This window comes from Lepisosteus platostomus, chromosome 5 (assembly GCF_059453375.1).
Source record: "Lepisosteus platostomus isolate fLepPlt1 chromosome 5, fLepPlt1.hap1, whole genome shotgun sequence".
Classification (NCBI taxonomy): Eukaryota; Metazoa; Chordata; class Actinopteri; order Semionotiformes; family Lepisosteidae; genus Lepisosteus; species Lepisosteus platostomus.
Window position 1 is genome coordinate 10,476,601 of NC_142615.1, and position 24,588 is coordinate 10,501,188.

General features: G+C 39.8%; 2 protein-coding genes across 2 annotated transcripts; both read right to left on the bottom strand.

The window, feature by feature from the left end:
* Positions 1–25: 25 nt before the first annotated feature.
* On the bottom strand, positions 26–12,001 carry LOC148663336 (uncharacterized). Its single transcript, XM_088631375.1, has 2 exons — positions 11,357–12,001; positions 26–2,306 (listed from the first exon to the last, which is right to left on the bottom strand). Exons 1-2 carry the CDS (start codon positions 11,742–11,744, stop codon positions 886–888), a joined length of 1,809 nt encoding a protein of 602 aa, XP_088487501.1. The 5' UTR covers positions 11,745–12,001; the 3' UTR covers positions 26–885.
* A 7,650-nt stretch (positions 12,002–19,651) lies between these two features.
* LOC148663337 (uncharacterized) lies at positions 19,652–24,588 on the bottom strand. Its single transcript, XM_088631376.1, has 9 exons — positions 22,603–24,588; positions 22,245–22,379; positions 21,992–22,126; positions 21,678–21,743; positions 21,114–21,205; positions 20,866–20,992; positions 20,651–20,771; positions 20,060–20,118; positions 19,652–19,952 (listed from the first exon to the last, which is right to left on the bottom strand). Exons 1-9 carry the CDS (start codon positions 24,541–24,543, stop codon positions 19,791–19,793), a joined length of 2,838 nt encoding a protein of 945 aa, XP_088487502.1. The 5' UTR covers positions 24,544–24,588; the 3' UTR covers positions 19,652–19,790.

Here is a 24,588-nt window from a genome sequence, read left to right on the forward strand (position 1 = left end):
CTAAAACTCTTCCCACGCTGACTGCAACAATTTATTTTCAAAGTTTATTTATCAAATGCACAACAACAGAGCATGCAGCAGTAGTTGCTGGCAATGAAATGTCTTTTCTGCAAGCTCACAAAAATCACAAGAATCACAGAAATCACAAAAACACAAAAATCACAAAATTGAGATTATGAAAATAAGGTTACATAATAATAGATGTAATAGAAATTGAATAAAACTCAATATGAGTAGAGCTGCTATGTGTCCATGGTGTATGCAATATATACAAGTAGTGCGGTTATGCTGAATACAGTGAAAACTGTGTGTCCATGTAGCCATTACAGGTGATTTGCTAAAGGAGCTGGAGGTTGGCTATTTAGCAGTCTTATTGCCTGGAGGTAGAAGCTGTTCCGTAGTCTGTTGGACTTGGACCGAATACTTTGGTACCGTTAACCGGAAGGTAGGAGGGAAAATAGTTTGTGACTGCGATGACTGTGGTCCTTGAGAACGGACCTGGCCTTCTTCAGACATCTAGCTGAGTAGATATCCTGGATGTTTTGTAGCTCACAGCCGGTGATGAGCTGTGCTGACTTCACCACCCTCTGCAGTACTTTGCGATCCCGGGCGGAGCAGTTCCCATACCAGGCAGTGATGCAACCAGTCAGGATGCTCTCAATAGTGCACCTGTAGATGTTGGCCTGGATATGTGATGGCATGCCAAACCTCTTTAGCCTACGGAGAAAGAATAGGCGCTGCCGTGCTGTTTTGACCATGGTTTTAGTGTGGTGGGTCCAGGTTAAGTCCTCTGAGATGTTAACTCCCAGGATCTTGAAACTGCTGACCCTCTCCACTGCAGTTCCACTGATGTAGATAGGTGTGTGATCTCCTCCCTAGTGTTTTCTATTGCCTCTCTCCTGTGTGAATGCGCTGATGGGCTCTTAAGTTACTTGAAAGACTAAAACATTTCCCACACTGACTGCAGCTGAACGGTCTCTCTCCTGTGTGAACAAGCTGGTGCCTTTTTAAGTCATGTGATTGACTAAAACTCTTCCCACACTGACTGCAGCTGAATGGCTTCTCTCCTGTGTGAGTGCGCTGGTGGGCTCTTAAGTTACTTGATTTACTAAAACTCTTCCCACACTGACTGCAGCTGAACAGTCTCTCTCCAGTGTGAGTGCGATTGTGGGCTAATAAGGCACTTGAGACTCTAAAACTCTTCCCACACTGACTGCAACTGAATGGTCTCTCTCCTGTGTGAATACGCTGGTGTCTTTTTAAGTAGTGTGACTGACTAAAACGCTTCCCACACTGACAGCAGCTGAATAATTTCTCTCCTGTGTGAATGCCCTGGTGGACTATTAAGGTTCTTGACTGACTAAAACTCTTCCCACACTGACTGCAGCTGAATGGTCTCTCTCCTGTGTGAATGCGCTGGTGGACTATTAAGGCACTTGTGTCTCTAAAACTCTTCCCACACTGATTGCAGCTGAATGGTCTCTCTCCTGTGTGAATACCCTGGTGTCTTTTTAAGTTGTGTGACTGACTAAAACTCTTCCCACACTGACTGCAGCTGAATGGTCTCTCTAATGTGTGAATGTGCTGGTGGACTACTAAGATACTTAAGACACTAAAACTCTTCCCACACTGACGGCAAGTGAAAGATTTCTCTCCTGTGCGAAGGTTTTTTGAAATGCTAGACTGACAAAAACGCTGCTCATCCCTGTGTTGCAATGGCAGTTTGTCCACTCCATCTGAGCAAGGCTTTGAGTGATTCTTCCTCATTGTCTGATCATGCTGGGGTTTCTTATTCTGCAAATCCTTCATGGAATGATTTTGCTCTCTGTTCTGAAACTGAGATTTGTTTTCTCCATCGTGTCCTTCAGTGTGCAGCTCAGCAGTCTGAATCACCTGGGGCTCCTTCTTCAGCTCTGCGGGGTCAATCAACTGGGGCTCCATGTCCTTATCTGTAAGATTAAACTCACTCAGTTCTTCTTTGAGCTCTTGTACAGAGACACAGTAAAGTTCATTACAACCTTGTGACATATTGTTTGTGTCCTGATTATTAATCTTCTCTGTAAAAGCATCACATAATAAGAGTCCAGGTGTCCCACTCTCAGGCTCCGTCTTCATCATGGGCACAGAGTCCAGATCCTCCACACTCTGTCTGCTCTCTGTGTGCTGCTCACTGAGTGTCTCTTTCCCTTCTGCAGCAGTGATCTCTGTCTCCTGCATCAGACTGGAGCTCCACTCCTCCTCCTCACTGTGCTGCTGTTCAAGAGGAGCCCTTTCCCCAGCATCAGGGAGAACACTGGCCTCTGAGCCTGAAAACACAGGACAAGAAGACAAGACCTTTATAATAATAATAATAATAATAATAATAAACTTTATTATACAGATGCAGCCATTCAAAATGCACGGTACAAACCCGTACTGCAGTACGTGATTGGCTGGCCAAAATGACCGACGGGCACTCATGGTGCATTAGTCGGTAGTGAAAAGATTTAATCATTTAATCTCTTTACTGTGCACATTTTAATCCGCTTAGTATTGAATATTTATAGGAAATTTTACCACTAAAGGGAAATTTTAGTAGCTGAGCATAAAAAGAAGAGGAGCATAACACATCTGAAGGTAGACAGATAGATAGAAGGTCATAAATGATATTAATTTAGGAACATACAGTAGGCTAGTCAAACGTTCTGAGGTCAAATTCTTCCAGGACGGGGGTATCTTTAAAGCGGAGACGACGGCATCGAAAATTTTTGGCGCGCCCTCTCTTTAAAGCCCTGGCCAAATATGAAGACAGTACGTACAGTTATAATTCAAACTGAATTAAAAACTACACATCCCAGTTACCATGGTGGTGCATGTGATCATTGTATTTAACCAATGAAACAGGGTGAAAAATCAGTCACATGACTTTGGGGCTGAGTTTCGAAAGCTTAATCTATCAGCAACAAAGCGAAATCTATACGATAGGCTACCTCAAACTGTCAGTTACATGACTGTGTACATCGCTTAAGCCACTCCTATTTGGCATTTTAGTTATGGAGGCAGGAAGACGTACCCCCCTCCCCCTTCCTCTGGGTGCCTGACTTGTTGCCATCTTTAACCGTTCCGTTTCCGAATCATAGTAGGTACACGTACAAAAAATAGGTCATCCCAGATACAATACATATAGATTTTTGTGGTAAGAGGGAGCAAAACATCAGTATTTACCGCTAGTAATTAGTATGAGACTTATAGTTGAAATCTGAGCCTAAATATAAAGTTAAAATCTCGACAAAGCAATGTAGGAAATACGCACACAGAAATACACAGAGAAAATAAATCCTTTCTGACATCTAAAATCAGTTTCGATCAAGGTCTCCAAAACGAACAAGAAAACATTTTCAGAGAGCAATTACACTGTGTTTATTTAGAATAAGTGATTTATGAGCAATCTAATTTCTTATTCGTTAAAAACAGTGAAATGTCAGCTGCAAAAGATCGCACCAGAGACAGCACTATCTCTGCCACTCACAGACGTTCAGGAAAGGGTGAATGAAGTCATGTCAAGTACAATACTTCGGTGATCAATAATAACAGTTGAAGGACAAGAAACAAAAGATAGTGAAAACTGAAGGTTTTTAAGGCTAAAACTAAAATTCGTCCTACAAATTAAGGCAAATATAAATTCAGGACGTTAAAGTGCTAGAGGTGTAAAAAATACACAAATGCACATGAGCAAAAAGTTTTAGAAATGGAGCAGGTGTTACTTTTAAATAAGCAAACAGAAAAAAGCCATGACTATACATAGTGCAGAAGAGGGATGCAGGAACACTTGCTTAGATATACAAAAAAATCACAAAAAAGTGTATGTTACAAAAGAACATGCAAACATGTTCATGAAAATGTACGTCCATTTCCCTTTGGGATCAATAAAGTCTTATCCATCTCTACACATGAAACAGAGTGAGGAATCAGAAAATTAGCACGCATAAAAAACAGCAATTCTGTGAGTGAGATCCAAATGAATTAATAGCAAACATGGTTTCATGGAGGGCTTCTCAGATAGTTGGGCATTCAGGTAGATTGCCAGGCGAAAGGATCTGTAAATGTATTTTGTTAAAGCAAGTCAGTTTTTCGCAACACATAAAATACATTTTTCCAAGAAAGTTTAGCCTGTGTCACTAATGAAACCACTAGATAAAGACAAATATAGAAATCTAAAGATTTTTTTATTCAATGTTGGTAGCAGGATGAACTGTCGGGTTGAGCTAAGTGTATATTTTGTCGCAGAGTTGCTGCAAGATATTAACAGTGAAAAAAGGTATTTAGAAATGAGTCATTTCAAGAAGAAAAATTTCAGAATAATTGTAAAACAGGATAGAGAAAGCACAGAACATAAGCAGTTAGATTGATCAGATTAGTATGAAAAGTCATTTAGCAAAGAGGGAATGAGAAGAGTGACAAAGCAATAAAGCAATACAGTAGATGTAAAAACAGTTATAAGGACCACAGATTACAAAGTAAATACATAAAATAAAGACAAGCAGTTAGAAGTGCTACCACAATTAGAAAATGAAGCAGATATAGACACTTAGTCTTCTGAAAAAGGTTTTGAGGTTAGATTTAAATGCACTCAGGGTACGTGACTGATATCATTGGGGATACAAATCCAGAGCTCTGGGGTGCAGCTAGAGAAGGTCCTGTCACCCACAGAATGTAGATGTTCTTGAGGACAGCTAGAAGACCAGAGTCAGATGGACAAAGGTGGGGAGTAGACAGATAATAAGCCAGATAGGTACTGAATGAGGATGAGGATTTTGAAGTTGACTCGAAACCTGATAGGAAGCCAGTGCAAGGACAGGCGTAATGCATCCCGATCAGGATTCTCGCTGTCAAATTCTGAACATATTAAAGGTGCTCAGTGTGGATTTAATTTCCCCAGTGAACAGGATGTGCATTTATTAATTCTAGAAAAAAAATGGCTTTCTTGATTTCTCTAGTTCCTAGTTTCTCTAGTTCCCTTTAAAATAAACTATTATTCCACCATGCAGAGTATTACATGGCCAGTATTTACATATGATATTTGTGATTTAAAGAAATTAACACAAGCAGCTTTTGAGGGGTTAAGTGTTGGCTGAGTTATTGCAGGATATAAGACTAGAGATGTTGGTAGGAAAAAGATAATTTGAGGAAAGTTGAGGAATACACTGATAACAAGAACACTTCCTGATGGGGTTAGGCATACTTTTGATGAAGATGATGAAGTTAACAGACTGTATGTTTACATAGATACTGAAATGAGGATTGTATTTTAGATTTTGTGTAGTTGCTGGCATTGAACTGTGTGTTGGATGCACATGAATTGAAGGAATGGGCAAACATAGCTGATGCCGATCCACAGAGCCAGCATATTAAGATTTTTATATTTAGAGGCAATTTGTTGAAATAACTAACTAGGTATGGCTATTGATGTGCAAGAGAGGTAGAAAGGCTGTTTCCTTAAGCCAGCACTATAAAATAATTTATCCTCAGTGAGATGCTGCCATCTCACAGTGGGTTTCTAACACTGTGTATAGTTCAATCCACACAGTGCCTTTACTTCCATCCATTTTCTAATCTCTTTATCCAGTACAGAGGATTTGGAGCCTATCCCAGTAAGCAACGGACACAAGGCAGAATACACCCTGGACATAGCGCAAGTCCATCACAGGACAGACAGACACAAACACACATTACCAGGGCCAGTTTTCCCATAAGCCAATTAACCTACCAGTATGTTTTGGAGTGCGAGAGGGAATCATTAAAATAAATACAGCTTTTTAGTATAGATTACACTTTCCTAAAATATATTTAAAAAATAAAAACGATTACAATCTAATCTTCCCACGTTTGATCCCAAAAAATCCCAAGAAAAATAAATCTAAACGGGGAGAAAGCTATGCTGATAGTTTATTAAGATACTTAAAAGACAAAGATAACAATTTATGTTGCATTTGTCTGATTGTATAAAAAAGACATTTAATAAAACTGATAATTCTGGTCCCAAAGTCTGATTGCCTGACACACATTCGAAGAAGTCCTATATTTTCTAATATACGCACATCCCGGAATTTTGACTTCACTGTGTGATGAAGAAATTTTAAAGACTACTTCTTAGCGTAGATAAAAAAAGCTTGGATTCTCATGTACAGTATCTGATACACATATCTTTTTCTGTTGTCTTTGTTGATCTCTTGAGGATCCTTGTGATATTTTGAGCTCTTGTTATAAAAGTGTCGCAGTTTAAATCATTTTCGTCGTTAGAAATTATGAAACGCTCTGTTAAAAGCAAGGGAGTTTTTATGTCTGTTATAGTAAAAGAAAATGCCCGACAAACTAGGGATTTGGCAGCTTTTCAGTGCTTGTACAATCAATGGAAATGTTCAAATAAATGTGCTAAAGAAATAAACAAAAAAAGTCATTTATTCCTTTATCATATTGTCTAGCTAATGTCCCGTTCTTGTTAGTTAGATCAACGAAATGCTGTGGAGTTACTTTTTGTCGATGAAAAAATAAAAGTATTTTCATTTAAAATGACGGTTACAAATAATGTGGACCAGCGTAATACTTTGAGTTTACAGCTTATCCAAGGTCATTCATTAATACTATTAGTGATATCTTCGGTAAAGGCTTTGATGCATAAAATATTTCTGCATAATTAAAATATTTATGATAAAGGTTGTGTTGTGTACTTTTGCCCAACTGAACAATCTTGCTTTAATAAAATATACCAACTTTTTAATGACTGATGATTAACATGCTGTAATACACAGTTTAAATTTAAAAGCTCAAATGCTGTACATGAGAGGTTAAGCTTTAATGGCTCCTCCTGGCGGTTTTACAAGGTGATTCCGGATACTTTCCAATATGACGTCATATGACACATTACACTGCATCATACCGTGTTTTGATCCGACACGCCCACCATGTTGTACCATGGTGTACCTCACGCGTTTTGAATGGCTGCATCTGTATATAGAACCTTCAAAGGTGGCTGTATAGTATGTGAAAGGAAGATGCTTTGACAATATGCTGCACATATGGGTCCAATGTCAGGTCTGAGTTAAATATCATCCTCGGGTTTTCAATTTAGACTGAAGCTCAAGTACAGAACTATCTACGGATAGGTCTAGAGCATTGGTTTTACAAAGTTTGTGGGTGGTGCCAATAAGCATGACTTTAGTCTTGTCACAGTTAAGATGAAGGAAATTCTGAGTCACATAGGTTTTTTATGTCGGAGATGCAATTCGATAAAATAGAGAAAGCCACATCAGTGTCAGGTTTGGTATGGACGTCTAGGTGAGAATCCTCAGCATAGAAATGACAGTTGAGCCCATGTGACCTTAAAAGCTGACCAAGTGGACACATGTAAATGCTAACTGACACTTCTGACAACTAACTGACAACTAACTGACAACTAACTGACAACTAACTGACAACTAACTGACACTTCTGCCTACCTCCCTCTCCAACAGGACCCTACCACTGACTACCAAAAGGAAGTGGTATCCACCATTTCCCTTCTTATCAGCAGTAATGAGCTCCCCCAGGAGGCGAACCGGCTCATCATGGAACATCCACAGGTATCTCAATTTTACCTCCTCCCCAAAATCCACAAACCGGACACCCCTGGACGCCCAATCGTATCAGCATGTAACTTTCCAACTACTTACATCTCAGCCTTTCTCGACAGCCTCATGAGACCGCTGGTTGAAGATCTTCCCTCATACATCAAAGACACCAACCACGCGCTCCAACTTTTCAATGATTTCCAATTTCAGGGTACCGAATGCCACATTTTTACCATGGACATCACATCTCTGTACACCGTCATTCCCCATAATGACGGCCTTACAGCACTCAAGCACACGCTGGACAAACGCACAGTGCTTGATCCACCCACCCACACCCTGGTACGCCTTGCAGAATTGGTCCTCACACTGAACGCATTCTCTTTCAATAATCTTTTTTACCAACAGGTCAGTGGAGTTGCCATGGGCACCAGAATGGGACCCAGCTATGCCAACATTTTTGTCGGCTGGGTAGAAGAACGCTTCTTCGCCTCCTACACTGGCTATGTCCCTGACCTCTACAAACGATATATTGATGACTGCGTCGGTGCCGCCACATGCTCCAACGATCAGCTTGAGTTCTTCCTGCACCATTTCACCAACTTCCACCCGTCCCTCAAATATACGGTTAACATATCTTCCACCACTCTTCCGTTTCTAGACATCCACTTGTCTATCAACTACCCCCGACTGTCCACTTCAGTTTATTACAAACCCACGGATTCACACAGCTACCTCCTGTACAGCTCATTTCACCCCAACCACACTAAAAACTCTCTTCCTTTTTCACAGTTCCTTAAGTTACGACGACTATGCAGCGACGACATCGACTTCGAGAACCAAGCCCTCGAAATGTACTCATTTTTTATCAACAGAGGATATCCCAGCAGTGTGATTGACAGGGCCCTTGCCCGAGCCAAAAACACCCCCCGGACCATCAACCCGATCAGAAACTCCCGCCGTAACAACCGCATTCCTTTGGTGCTTCCTTACCACCCTAACACACTTCCTATCCCCAGGACCATTAACCAGAACTTTTCCATCCTACAGGATGATCCCTCCATTGGGGCCCTCTTTTCTGATCGCCCTATCATCTCATATCGCCGACCACCTAATCTGCGTAACCTCCTTGTTCACAGCTCCCTTGACCGCCCTCAACAACCATCCACACCAGGCACTTTCCCTTGCAACAGAGCTTGCTGTATCACCTGCAAGTACACAGCCACCACCACACTCATTCAAGGCCCCTCAGGACAATTCTGGATCACCCAGACAGCATCTTGTACCTCCAGCAACCTTATTTACTGTATCTCTTGCAGTAAATGCCCAGCCATCTACATTGGAGAAACAGGAAGGAGACTCGGAGACCGCTTCAGAGAACACGTCAGGGCTGTGAAGATTAAAGATCTCTCCAAGCCCATTGTTTCTCATTTCACCTCTGACGGCCACGACCACACTAATCTCTCCGTCTGTGTTCTCAAAGACGGTTTTCCGAACTCATACATCAGAAAGACCACCGAAACTAAAATTATTCTGCAGTTAGGATCACACATTCTCCCTTCCCTTAACGACAGACTACTGTTCTTTTAAATTTTCTCCATTCATTGGAAGTTTAATTTCACACCTCTCTGCACCCATTCTGACTTCACACCTCTTGATTGGCCTCTCTTTCTGTCCCCTGCTCCCGCCTCTCACTCCTCCTCCCTCCTAACCTTTGTTCTCCCGCTACTTTACCTTTGCCTACTGCCCTGTCTCTCTCACACCTGAAGAAGGCTCCACGGCCGAAACGTTGTGTTCTCTTTCTTCTTTTTTTCAGCATGGAATAAACCTATTACTTGTTCCTCCACATGTAAATGCTGAAAAGTAAAGGGTTGTTGAGCCCTGAGTTTTAACACGAGCTTCGAGTAGTGCTCAAAAGGAAGTAATATCCACACAAAAAGTACTAGCTTAAAATTTAAATTTCAGATAGCAAAGACATTATTTGGCAGTGAAGAGATAAGGGAGAGACCTGGGAAGTGAGATGATAATATCATTTTTTTGTTTTTGTATTTTTTTGTATTTTGCAAACTATGCAGTCTAGTGTCTTGAAGTTAGCTTTGCGCCCAAATATTTAAAGATGCTGCCTGTTCTTGGTCAGTAAGGTAAAGGGCATGTATTTGGTAAGCTGGCTGTACGCCCAGAACGTGAAAAGAACTAACTGTTGTCTAGTCTGCAACTTAGATATAATTAATCGGCATGTGTTGCAGTCTTATCATTTGTTTAGAATGCGTCATAGTAACTTGTTTGTTTAAAGGTATAAAAGAACATCTTTAGCTACTTATTTTTAAGTCCGGTGGTTGGAAGCCAGACTTCCATATGCATATGAAATAAAGAGACTTCTGCTTCACTGACACCTGAACTTTGTCATTTGTATGACACAACAGTAGTAAGTAAATTAACTTTTCAAAACTCATTTTCAGAACTTGATATACATCACAGATTCAAACACACTTCATCTCTGAACACATAACTTGAAAAAGGATTTAAAATACAGCAGACTCATATTTTACGTTACATATTTTTACACAAATTCATGTTTAGCCAGTCAGCTGTGAAAAAAAAATCAAATACTATAAATAAAAATGTAAATGATGTGGGAATCCCCAAAAATTCAAGTCTTAACAGCACGCAGCTGAGCTGCTCTTTGGGAACTAGTCACTAGTTATCATGCAGCATGAACATCAATATAAGTACAAAGAGGAAAAAAGCAAGACAAGAAAAGTTAAATTGTATCACTGTTTTTATTGTAATTTAAACTATATACATGGACATGCTAGTACAGTGACAGATGAGTTGTTTAAGATAAGATAAGATTACTTTATTAGTCCTATACAATTTCTTGCATTAGGAATTTATCTTTTCGCATACACTAGCTTGTTCTCCATGAAACAAGCAGATAGAGAGAGCAGCTTGGGGTCAGAACGCAGGGTCAGCCATTGTACAGCACCTCTGGAGCAGTTGGGGTTAAGGGCCTTACTCAGGGGCCCAATGGAGTAGGATTCCTCTGCCGGCCGCAGGATTTGAACCTGCGACCTTCCAGCCACAGGCGCAGATCCTTAGCCACAGAGCCACTGCTCCGCCCCTCCGCTCCATTTAAGGATGGTGTTCTGATTATATGCAATTTTGGATATACAGGCTTTGTCAGGACCGAAACTGCTGTATAAAATGCGAGTCTACTGGAATAATATCACAACTACATTACACATAACGCTGCACACTACATTTTACACCGCACTGACACTGAGAGGTTAATAGAGACACACTGACTGGACACTAAAGTACACTAACATTGCACTGAGAGAGAGAGGGGTTAATACAGACACAATGACCGACTGGACACTACAGTACATTAAGATTAAGACTGCATTGAGAAGAGGAGGACCGGAAGACTGAAATACTTAAACCGATTAAAATCATTGTTTTATACACATTCATCAGTAAATCTATAAAAAGCCAATACGACGTAAAAACAATATCTATACGTTTTCTTTCCTAATGACGTTGTATTTACTCACTGATTCAGTGAAACAATTGCTGAATCTGAACGAGGTGTTTATTACCGTAACCAGACAAAACAGTTCAGTTTCCAGTAAAGAATCCCGTTGCTACAACACACAAGTCTTTCCCACTTCACTCTGCATCTCTCCACTATACTCTCACCAGTGAGGAAGTTAAAGACACTGTTTTTAAACTCGCACACACCCCGACTACATACAAGTCACCACACTGACCTGACAGCTCTAGTTTCGTGTCCATTTCTTCCTTTATTCCTGCAGGGACTTCACAGGGAAGCGTGTGTCCAACATGATCTGTCGGTCCCTGATATCCTTCTGCTCCCAACTCATTCTCCCACAGCTGCAATCTCCACTTCAAGCTCTCGTTTTCCTTCTTCAGCTGCGCCATTTCACTCCCGACACTGTCCTCCACACACTGTGTGATTTTAAACACGGCCCGTCTCACCAGGATCTGGGAGATGTTGCGGAGTTTGTCTTGAAACTCGTTCACGGAGTCAGACATCCTGTTTCCAAAAACTTCTGACACTTCATACACGATCGATTTGAGCAAAACGTGCATGAAAGAGTCAAGCTGGGTTTGCAGATTTAACAAGCACTCCGCCATCCTTCTTCAGAGTCGGTCAGAAACAAAGGCTGACTTCCGAAGTTTAAACAGAACAACTTATTTTTTATTCTTCACAGATCCTGTTGTCAGGGCTGTGCTCTGTTCAAGTATAAACACAGTCGACAAGACGTTACGTATTCAGAACCTGAAGTTATTTTAAAGAAAAACAACAACTTTCGTTATCTAAAGAAAATTATTCAGTCACCCACACGTGAAGTACATGCAGGGTCGCGTAGTATAATGACGTCATTCGTTAGCGCGGCCGCAGCTTCAAAACAATAGAGAAGCGGAGCTGAGAAAGAGGTGTTTCTTCAGCCGGATATAAACTTCTCTGCACCTCCTAGCGCCACCTAGTCAAGAGGAGTGAATCACCTGCGACCTTCGCCGTTCGTAACGGAACAGATGGATTTTTTTGCCCTTCCACAACCATCCTCACCAACGAAAACTTCTCAAGTGGATTTTTTCAATTGGATTTTTATCTCCCTATGCAGGTTTTTGGTTAAAGAAAAAAAAGGTGTCGTTCTCTTGCCAACTGGCAGTATTTCTTCTGCACTGATAAGCAAGATTTCTATTTCATATTTCACAAAATGTTAGAAATTCTCGAAAAACAAGTGGTTCCAAGAAAGGAAATAAATACTTGCATTTAACAAAATCAAGCCATATGTGGTCATCCTTAATGATACATTCTGTATGACAAGACAGGAAGAAAGACACCTCAGGACTTCGGACACAGGATCTCCTGTTTATTGAGAGAAGGTTTAACCATCTGTCAGTTTTCATGTCCAAGGAGCTCAATTTGCATTCCGTGTACAACAGCGTGTCTTCTACACCCGCCACTGAAGCACAGCACGGGCTCAGCATCTTGACATCTCCCAAACAGAGACACACAGAGACCTTTTGGTGGGATTGTGGCTCACAAGGGGAGAAGAGAATTTCCAGAGCAGGATTTGTTACATTTGAGTATCGTGAACACAAATTAGTGCCCGCTTGTATTTCTGTTTTTTTTTTTAATTTTACAGAAAGTTTAAATGTGACTTTGAAGGCATTATAATATTCACAACCTTGGCAAAAAATGGTTGTCTATAATTGTTGTTTATGTTTGATTAACAGACAAAATATGACAACCCCTCTACTGAGCATATACTTTATTTTCCTGATGTGCAGTACGTTGATTAAACGCATACCTTAGATGTATAAATGTGGTCCGTAATTGGTCTAGAATGAAATTTTAATATACGTATATCATTATACGTCAATTACACATCTCTGATTATACAGTTTGTCCATTATACATAAATGGTTGGAGTTTTATTATACGGATACATTTAGAGGAATATTATACCTATATAGTTAAAGGTCTATTATACATCAAAGATAGGTCTCATAGGTGTAGAAACTAGTAAATCAAGCCAATGATTTGGTTTAGAAATTTATTCTGAGAATATACAATTTTTCACCCCTGAAAAATATATAGTTCAAATTATGCATTTTATACAATATTGTAATAAAAAAATGGCTAATCATCATAAAAAACACAAGTATTAAACTTCAGCTACAAATTCTGGTAACATGGCAATATATATATATAGTAATGACAAACACAAACTAATTCTATGAACACGCTAATATTTAACTCAAAACCACATTTTGATTCAAATATAAGTTTTAAAAATTACAACTTCTATATTTCCACGAAAATATTATTAATGTAGCACAAATGCTACTTTCTAATAAAGACAGAATGAAACTGTTTGTTTTGTGTCTCATGGCGATCCTCCTCTCGATCCTAATGAAATGTTTAATATGATCCCTCGAGAAAAAAAGGTGTCAATATCCGCCTGGAATGATTGACGCCCCATCAAACATTTTGTAATATCTCCGGAAGCTCATACTGTAGAAACCTGATTCATGGCTTAAATTCAAGGTAAACAAGACTAAGGAAACGAGCTGAAAACTTGATGTCGAACTGTGATTTAAATCACCTGAAACATTGCACAACATTGGGCAGTATGTGCCAGAAACAGATAGCTCAGTTGGTAGAGCAGAGGACTGTAGTGGAAATAGCGAAGCATCCTTAGGTTGCTGGTTTGACTCTGGCTTGGAGGAATGTGCTTCTTGTGTACTTCAATCAAAGAGTTGAAATAGCAAATGTTTTTCACTCAGACGTTGATCAAAAGCTCAATAAACCAAGAAGCAGAGGCTCTTGTTCCAAATTCAACTCCTGTCTGATTGTCTTGTTTTGGCCAAAATCTGATCTTTGAAATCAGGGACTACTCTGTCTGCTTTGTAATTCAAAAGTATATACAAATGTCACGTTTTTTTTTGTAGATATAAAGGTGTTCTCTGTTTTCAAAGGATAGGTACTTAATTGGCATAATGATTTGGTATTGATTTTGTATCGTTATATTATTAAATTTGTGTTTTTTGTGTTTTTAACGTATTGTGAACTTATTTTTTAAACAAATGCTTACAAAGGCAAACAAGGTCCACATCTGTTTATACCAGCGGTGAATTGTACATTTTTATTTACAAGCTACTCTGCACTTTTGGGAGTGTAACAGGTTCGATATAAAGTGGCAAAAATATAAAAGGGGAAAATACCCCAGACTGCGTGTAAAGCCCTCGTTGTGATACGGCGTCCTGTGCACGAAATGTTGCAGAAACACAATCTGATATTTTAATAACTATTATTTTAATAATTTGATAAGTATGAGGCCCCGGACCCAAATATTCAGTTCTTATTTTTTTTAAGTGATATCTTCCCTTCCTCTCGTGGATTTTGAATCAAATTTGATCTTTGTACATTACATTTTACATTGAAAAAAACGAGCATACCTAATCCACCAACGGACAGAGCAATCTTTTATGTTGCCTTCCAGAGCTTCCAGCTTGTGATGGATTTGTATGGGTGTCTGTATGATACCACTACAGCACTGGCGCAGGTGTAAAATCCACTTTCTCACGACTTTTTCAGTGTCTTCTCCTCTCACAAATGGTCCGAAGTACAGGAGCCAATATTAGAGAAAACAACAGGTGTTTAAAATGAGTATGTCCAAATGTCTGCGACAACGCATTGTCATTTTGTATAAACGCAAATGGTTCATCATTTAAAAGCCAACAACGTTCTTTTTCTCTCTGGCGCTAATAAGTTACAGTACCACTTTCAGCTGTTGAGTGAAAGAAAATTCATATGTGCGTAGGAAGGCAGAATAAAATCCAGAACTGTACTGGTGATATCGATAAACAGGGCCCATGTTCACAATAAAACGTTATTGTATAAAACGTTAAGATTCATAAATATATTTTTTAATCATGCAAAGTGTCTGTTAAACCATTCATGAATGATTTTTAGACAAAAAAAAACACACCATTATATGAGAAAATATATTTACTATATGTGCATTTAACTTACTTTTTAACAATTTCAATTTCAAGGTCGATGAAAATTGTTGCCCTGCTTTTTTTCATAAATACACAAGCTTGTTATGTCTTATGTCAGAAATAAACTGCATGAAATTCGATAAAGCAACAAAAAGTAAGCGCCACAAAGACGACAAACATTTGCGTTTATATTGCACTGTTATCTCGAGCCTTTAAACTTACTTTAAACGCAATTTGTTTTTCTCTGTAGTTCTAAGGCTTTGTCATTTAGGTGTGCTGTTTTTTTGTAAAAAAAGTCACTAAATCATGCGAAACATAAAAGCTCCAATTGTAAACAATTGACCATTCATATTCCTGAATTTTAAACCTATGGAGTATTTTAAACCTTGTCTTCGTATTTGTGAATATTAGAGCTTCTTTTCAAAAGCTGTCACTATGGATTAGTGCTTAGGTTTCCTGTTTTTTTACCCAGGCGGTCCAGGTTTGGCTCTTGGTATAGGAGCGCGTCTGTGTTGCCTTCTGGATTTCAAATGAGCAGCTCAGTGCAGAAAGGAGCCCGTAGATCAGCATGTACATTTGTCTAGACAGTACAATTTTCAGAACGTAGTTGGATTATAGCACGTGCCCCTGACGATGTTATTGATACGTCATATGTGCTCTTTTTTGTATAATATTTATTTTTGTTGTTCAAATGAAAAACGGTTTCTCCGTTTTCCTCTTCCTGTCGTTGTCAGCGAGCACAACAAGACGGGAAAAATGCAAGGGGGGAAAGAGGAAGCGGCTGTCAGGAGCCTTCTACCTCCTTTTGCTTTCACTTCTCTGTGTTTCTTTCCACAGCGCCGTGCACCTTTTCATTGCTCTCGCTTTCAGAGCCTCCGCACACCACACGACTCGACATCAGGACGCGCATTGAATTAAAAGCAGAGAGCGCTGCGACATGCATTGTGCAGATCCCGCCACACTAAGGTGTGAGACCGGGGTAAAGTTAGCTCGAAGTTCGAAAACGATTTTGGCACGCCTGTAGCGCTTTCACGAAACCTCTTAGAGTTGCGAGAATGCTTGTTTTGTGTATAAAATACATTGTGGATGCTTTCTCAGCCTTTACTTTGTCGTTTTTATGACATTTTTTTGACCAAGCACGAATATGCTTTTGTCCATATCTTCGCGATGGAAGCACAGAACGCCTTCAAACCAAAAGCATTTTAAAGACCACTTGTGGATATTTCCACAGCCTTTACATCAAACTATCGGTGAGCTAATTATCTTTTTTTAAACCTCCGGTTTTTCATCGATGCGTAATTACGCACGAACTGGAACCCGGGGGACCGCTGTGTGCACACGTTCACAAAGCGAGAAATACTGTTCAATACGGCTTCGTGCGAAAAACCGGTATATGACCATAGGAAGCAGAACAGCGCGGTCTCCAATTACCCAGACTGTAAGCACGGGAATAAAGCTTTGTTTGATTTCTGAAACCCTTCCTTTACGCCCTGTTTTCATTCAGGTAAGGGTCAACTATATTGAAAATACTACTGACAGCAGGAAGATTAAAATATTCTTTACTCAGCAGCTTATTAAAAACAGCTCCCATGATGTTCAAACCGATTTTTTACAGAGAACACTGACACAGCTTTGTGTTCTGAATCTCTTTTTCTCTTGCTTTTATTTAATGTGGCACAATGCACTGGGATAGGGGTATTCTGTTTACAAACCAATAGCATTTAAACCACAGCACCCACAATGCTGCAGGTAAGTGTTTTGCACACTAAGCAGGTCATCTGACTATTCCCAGCTTTGTTTTGGGTTATGGAACCTTTATTTTTTTATGATTTTCTGAAGATAACACTACAGGTAATACACTGGGACAGGTGGGTCGTCTTCATGGCTCAATAGCATTTCAAATACAGCACCCACTCTGCTGAAACCAAGTGTTTTACACACCAGACAGGCCCCCAAACCTCATACAACCTTACTGTGGCTGTGGCCCCTTTCTTTAATTTTTTATGATTTTCTGAAGATTACACTACAGGTAATACACTGGGACAGGTGGGTCGTCTTCATGGCTCAATAGCATTTCAAATACAGCACCCACTCTGCTGAAACCAAGTGTTTTACACACCAGACAGGCCCCCGAACCTCATACAACCTTACTGTGGCTGTGGCCCCTTTCTTTATTTTGTAATGAGTTTCTGAAGATTACACTACAGGTAATACACTGGGACAGGTGGGTCGTCTTCATGGCTCAATAGCATTTCAAATACAGCACCCACTCTGCTGAAACCAAGTGTTTTACACACCAGACAGGCCCCCAAACCTCATACAACCTTCCTGTGGCTGTGGCCCCTTTCTTTAATTTTTTATGATTTTCTGAAGATTACACTACAGGTAATACACTGGGACAGGTGGGTCGTCTTCATGGCTCAATAGCATTTCAAATACAGCACCCACTCTGCTGAAACCAAGTGTTTTACACACCAGACAGGCCCCCAAACCTCATACAACCTTCCTGTGGCTGTGGCCCCTTTCTTTATTTTGTAATGAGTTTCTGAAGATAACACTACAGGTAATTCACTGGGATAGGGGGGTGCTATTCATGAGTCAAAAGCTTCATCACAACATCTGAAAATTTTAGATTTTACATTCTTTTTATTTCCCATGTTTCGTTTAGTTTTTTCCTAATTTCACATTTTAAATAAGCTATATCTGTAATCACAATGAAGGTGTGGTATGCAGTCTTGATGATGTGACTGTGTAACCATCAGGCACGAAGGAGAGAAAAACAAAAAACTCCAAAGGAGAAAAAAAATATCTGGGGGTCCAAGGCCTGATGGTTGACCTCCCCTCCAGGTCCTGGTTGTGTATGACAAGTAGTTACTAGAAACAGTTCACATGCACAACCATGCAGATTGACACGGTGAATTCTATTTCATATATTATGTGAGACTAGATGTTAATGTTGAGTGTGTCCCATCCACTGGGTTGAGCAGTACAGGATCTTGAGTTTTGTAGGCTGGGTTCCTTGCTTCAGAAATCCAGGAGGATCCCTTGTCATGGGGGACGGAGCTCAATATCAACCAAAGGCACCGAAGAGAGAACAGTGGCAGGCATGGTGTGGAGAAAAAAAAAGGGTTAGACACAGAAAAAATAATTGCAACGTGGTTGTCTACTTACCCACTTGATATCTATGTTTCTGCACCTCCTAAAGAATTAGATCACTTGGGATAAAGAAGACTACAGAGACGATGTAGAAGACTACAGCATTGTTAAATATGCTTGTAGGTATGGGGCATCCTTAAAAAGGTCTGACATATATTTCCACAATTTAGGGGCTGTGTGCCTAAATGCTCTGCTACGTGCTTGCTATTGTTAACATAATCTGTTCATCGATCTAGACAGCATCCTACAACTACCTTAACCTTACTGTAAGAAAAGTATCACTTTGGTGTCTAGGCTGTTCTTTTTCATGAGTCTCCACTCCTGGAGATGTACATGGTACGATATTGAAAGCCAGTGGGGTTCGGACTTCGATGATGCAATTGTGTTTTATTGTTCCGGTTAGAATCCTTTTAGCACTGTGCCCTGTCTGAAGGTAGATAGAGTACTGTTTTGGAAACCTAATAAAAAGGAATCACCCTAGATACACTTCTATTTGATAGAAGCCATTTTTCTTTGATCTTTCTCACAACGGAGTGGAATTTCTTGATTAATCTATCTTACTAGGATGGATACAATTTTATCTGGAAATCTTTCACATAAATCATGTCATGGTGACATACTGTCGTTTTACATTTCTTTGCACTACTACAGTGATGTTAACAGTGTGTAGTGATCATATTTAAAAGGGACTGTGTTGTGTCATGATTAACTTTTTTACTGTTTTCATACAGACTTTGTTTGGTTTCTGGCAATAGATAACAAATGGTTTCTAGTGATTTTGTGTTCTAGTGTTTTTCATTATTGTTTGGCAAAGTGTACGAAAGTTTACTCTTACCCAAGATAAATTTTTGGGGGGATATTGAAACTTGTACTTACGTGTCTTTTGGAGGTGAATTCTGCTGAGAACACGTTGACAGTCTTCTTGAGTTTCCAGCATGTCTTTTATGAAATGCTCGGGAGTAGGGGGTGGATGCTCACTCATCAACAGTGTCTGAAATATAAAACCGTAAGAAGGGTTACGAACTGCAAAGGATCCAAGGAGAATAAATGGGTCACAAATCAAGATCTAGGTATTTGCACAATTTGCCAGATCTCTCTTAATCAAACTCCTTTTTTCTTACTTTGTGTTTTTACAGCAAGACGTTATATTGTTTCTGTGCTAAATGGCAAGCTCTTTTAGGTGTTCATGGTTGTGTCTTTGTTTCTATACTATTGGAAAGAAACCTAGTAAGTGATTTGATGCATCCATGTCTAATCATTAATCTGACACAGTAATTCTATCTTTGAGATGCCTGTGTCATGTAATAAATTGCACAGATTATCAGTAATCTTTTATGTGTGCCTTCTTTGGTGTGTTTTTTGAAAAGTTATCTCTAATTTATAGAACCATTAATGCCAGAAGACAAGCCTGCAATCCAAACTTCTTAACAATAACAAACAATTATAACGTCCACTGAAATATGTCATCCTACTGTATGTTTCTGCTGAATCTAAAACTACATGTCCTGCTTAAAAAACCCTTTCATAGTGATAGTTTGCATGCAGAGCATACTCACCAAACTGGGGTTGGCAAAATGTACATATCCATGTTACTTCATTCTTTGCGCTTTCATACTCTTCTTTTGAGATGCACAATTCATGGAACCAGTTTTCACAACTGTCACACTGAATCTACACGGACAGTAAACCTTATATCAGTTCAGCTATCACATTTCACTGGCATGTTTTGTTATTATGTGCATACATTACACATACAGATAGAGATGATGTTCACTTACCCAGTTTGTCTGCCGCACTGGTGTTTCTCCACACATCAGGCACATGTCCTGGAGAGGAGCTATAATAAACATGCCAAATAGACTGATTTTTCCAATGTTATCTACAGATCATTGTTGCATAATTGAAGACAGTTTGATAGAGACCTTTTCGTATGCACTTACCTGATTAGGTGTTCTACTGCTTCTTAAACCGCACATTGTCATGTCTCAGAATACTCCTGTCAACACCTGTTACCCTTTTTTGCGTCAGCGTGTGTTGCTATGATTTTAAGGGGGCACATGATAACACAGCTATCATGTTTCAGTTTGCTTTGCTTCACTATGGGCAATTTAGACCCACACTTTTCCCAGACAATGGTTGTGTCAACCACGACGAAGGCCAAAGTGTCATTGAATTTTAACTGTGTGAAATGTGATTTAATTAACTTTTCATCACTGTGTTATATAGTACAAAAAGAATACCCAAATGAGTTCTGCATATAAATAAATTGAGAATCTTTTTCATCCAGACTTGTTACAGAGAGAGAACATGCTTCAGGAAAATAATATACACCAAGAAAAGTAGGCAATGAGGATCAAATGGTACAATACCTGAAGCCTCAAGAATTCTGATTGACAGGTCTTCCCGCAACTTTCTCATTTCTTTGGCACTGCTGTTTATTTCGATATATGTTGGAATATCCGGGAAATTGTTAATGATGTCTGCGCCCATCTAACAGACAAAAGTTTGTTGCAATTATTTCCCTAAAAATCTCTCATACAATAGTTTTAAGTCCAAAATTTCGGCGTGGAAAGGTTATGCTGACCTGCATCACAAAGACCCCACAGCTTGAGGCATCTGCTTGCCTGGTGTGACCAATCACGCTTGGGTGCCAGTTGATATTCAACCAGTCTTCTTTTCCTAGGACATTCCTTCGCATCTTAAAAAAGTCCCTGTGAATCAAAACAATAGGTTATTGATAAATGAGGAAATATTTGTCATGCTGAACTTGAACCTGAAATGTATGTGTGCCCCTGCAGAATTTCACCACGAAACTAATGCTTGATTTCTTACCTGAACCTTTTTGCCGCTGCAGTGGAGTCTCCCATCTCATCACTCCCCATAGGGTCGACCACAAAGACTTTCTGGGATGGAGCATACAGATACTGCAAGAAACAAAGGGCCCATCATCAGACATGAAGTTGCATTTAATGTGGAGCCAGACACACAGGCAGTTTCAGGAGTTTTATGTTGTTTAAACAAAGGTTTTTAATATTTGAATATTTTATATATATAATATTTATATTTATATATTATTTAACATTTAATATTTTGCAAACCTCGGCAAAGACAGTCAGGAAATGACCTAACAGTACTTTTTTTCCTACATGACACTTTGACTTGTTTGGTTGTCTGTTCATTACACAGCAGTATTCACAATAATAATTTAGGAAAAGTGCACTGTCACCATTGCCTTGGACACTCACTATCAATGTCCACCTTTTTTAACAGGAGAGGAACACATACATTGTGACTTTGTAATTTTTTTAGATGCAACAAGGATAATCACTTGAACTGTAATGGTTCCAGGTGTAATTATAAACCTACGCTGTTTTGGATAACCTGCACCACACTTACCAACAATTTCCAGTGGACACCAGTGTTAAAAAAGCTAATAATGGCTTCATAGTTTTCAAAGTTGACCTGTAATGAAAAGAATGACAAGATTAGTACAACAGGCTGCCTCACAGGGATGGTGTGCTACCTTTGAATTTTGATTTCTGACTATAAAGGTAGTTTCTTTAGGCAGCACCATGGGCACAGTTGTGACCTGTTTTGATTGCTTGTAGCTCTCCTTGTTTCTCTATTGATAAAACAATCATCAGTTAGTGAAAAACCATGTTTGCCCCTCACTAAGGTAATCCATCAACATTTGTGTTTGATGTCCTTACCTTGGACAAACGTTGTCTAGCCATGCGCTCTCTATTCCCACTCATGATTACACCAGTTGTGTAGTGGTTCATTAGGAAAACCTTCTTCCCCAAGTCCATGGATTCTTTCGCTACTTGAAAGTAACACTCAATGGTCTTATGGAAAAAGCAAACACAATTGAAGAAGATGTGATTTCACGCACTCACACACATTTGATTACACAAAAGCTCAGAAACCTTAACAAATGCATGCAATCAAACACTTTCATCTTACCTCGCCTATGAGCCACTCATCTGGTTTCAGAGACACAAACTCCGAGTGTCTGAGAATATATGTGTCTGCACTGTGCATGGATGGCAAAACTGCAACCACTAATTCACTCGGATTGATGTTCCAAAGGGCGTGTACCTAAAAAAGATTTACCAAGCCAAAAGCATACACAAGAGATCACTGGACCTAACATAATGAAAATTGAGATTACACACCACAAGTATAACACAAGTATGTCAACAAGTATAACAAGTTAGAGAGAAACGACAAAGAACACCTACAGTAGTAGAAGATGACATTCATAAGCTCTGAAAAAGAAGTGAATGTCCACACAGAGAAATATTTGAAATACAAATCCTACCTTCTTTTTGAAATCTGTTTTCTCTTTTATAAGTTTTGAGATGGGGCGTGCATCACAGTGTGGTGTGATCACTTCAGCCATGCCCACGGCAGCTTGCTTGGGTGACACTTTCCTTTCTTCTTTGTGCTGCCATTCTTTATATTCTGTGGTTCCTGCTTTCCCCTGCTGTACTTGCAGGCCGTTGCTGTCATCTGGCGATTTTTCATTTGTTTCAATATTTCTATTGCTAACTTTTTTTTCCTGTGTTCTCATTTTTTTGGGGATTGGAATTTTCTGTGGTGCGCTGTAGAATTTATTTTTTGTTTCTTTGCCTACACCTGGTGCTCTCTTTGCCCATTGTTCCTGTGCATGTTCATGACGTGTCTTAGTGGTGATCAATGGAGCCGTCAAAACCTTTTTGGGGAGAGCATTTTGGATTATATGTTCTCTGTACCGGCCTTGGAGGGATTGTCTCATTATCGTAATAAACTCTGCTGGCCTCAGTTTCCTCCTGTGCTGAAGTATTGAATGCTTGACAATGCCAAACCAGGTCTCAACATGACAATTAGTGGCTCTTGTTTGTGCTACCTCTGACATTGATATGTCTTTTTTGCTGTCTGAAGCATATCTTGCCAGGTCACCCAACAAAATTCCACTCCACAGTGGAAATAGTGCCATGTATCTTTGCAACAGAAATCTTATTATGTCTTCACAGAAATAGGGGTTCACATTGTGTTGTGTCCCATAGTCATCATGTCCTTGAGCTGATATGCTGTCTTCATAAATACCTTTGAACTCCACAGCGAAAGGAGAGCGGCCCAGGCTGCCTCTCATTTTTGGGTACAGTACCTCATCTGTGTCTTTGACTTCTGCTTCCTTTTCCATCTGGTCTGGTGTGGTTGTTTGAGAAATGTAAGCGTTAAGGAGGCAGACACTAGATTGGACTTCATTTGTGAACCTCCTGCTTGAGAGTACAATACACATGTGTTTGAAAACATTTCTGGCGACACTCAAAGTTGTGCTGTTTTGCAGGATGGCAAAGGAAAATGTTGCAAAGTCTCGCAGTCCTTTGTCTGTTGTTTTTTTACTAATTGCTTGAGAGACAGCCTTTATGACATGGGCAGAGCAAAGGTGCAGAACAGTGAACATCTGAAGTTCTGTGTACTTAAGTTTGCCTTGGCAGACTTTCATTGCACGATTTAAGTATGCATGGATGGTGTCCCCATTGAAGGCAAAAAGAACACTGTGAATCAGGGCCCAGCTGTAGTCAGTTTCTACATGCTGCACTCTCTTGGTAGTACATGTTGAGATGTCAAACATGAATTTCCGTAGCCAACGTTCTATACTGACAATGGTGTGGTCAGTTGTCAACATTTCAGACACTGGTAATGGAGGCTTTCTTTTTCCACCTCCAGGTAACGTAAGACTGTAGTACAAAATTCTTTTGTTCTCCGATGGAATTTTTCTGACTACCCCTCCTGTTGCATCCAGGTAAAGGCTGACTTTCTCCTTCATCTTTAGATGGGCAATAAGAATTCGCATACTCTGTTCTGTGTAAAGATAGGCAGCAAATGTGTCTAACTGCAAAATCTGTATATATCCTGGGAAATGGACAATGTCGAAGTCGCATGCTTTCATATATTTTTGTGCCATATGTAATTCAAACACTGGATCATAGTGAATGCGTTTACTGTTCCTGAACTCTGATGAAATGACTTTCAGGACATTCTGTGTTAGTGGTTTAGATAAATTGCCTGCTGCAATTTCAGCAAGCGGTGTTCTGCTCAGGTTCCTGTAGTACACATTGCTGATTCCTTTTGTGAGGGCACGGGCAATCTTTCGACGATAAGGCTGACGTGCTTGTCGAAATTTTGTTTCCCTTTTACTGTGCTGTATTTGCCCTGCTCGTACAACATCAATTGTGATGTCATCATTGCCCATTGGTTTGTGTCTTGTTGTCATAATGTATTTTACATTGCAGGACCTGAAGGTACAGACTGCTTTTAT

Excerpts from the sequence above, each read along its gene's own strand:
- LOC148663337 (XM_088631376.1), bottom strand. The coding sequence starts at position 24,543 with ATGACAACAAGACACAAACCAATGGGCAATGATGACATCACAATTGAT. Across the intron at positions 20,993-21,113 it reads GCAGCGGCAAAAAGGTTCAG|GGACTTTTTTAAGATGCGAA; the intron begins GTAAGAAATCAA and ends TTTGATTCACAG. Across the intron at positions 20,772-20,865 it reads GTGGGGTCTTTGTGATGCAG|ATGGGCGCAGACATCATTAA; the intron begins GTCAGCATAACC and ends TTTGTCTGTTAG.
- LOC148663336 (XM_088631375.1), bottom strand. The coding sequence starts at position 11,744 with ATGGCGGAGTGCTTGTTAAATCTGCAAACCCAGCTTGACTCTTTCATG. Across the intron at positions 2,307-11,356 it reads CACGAAACTAGAGCTGTCAG|GCTCAGAGGCCAGTGTTCTC; the intron begins GTCAGTGTGGTG and ends CTGTGTTTTCAG.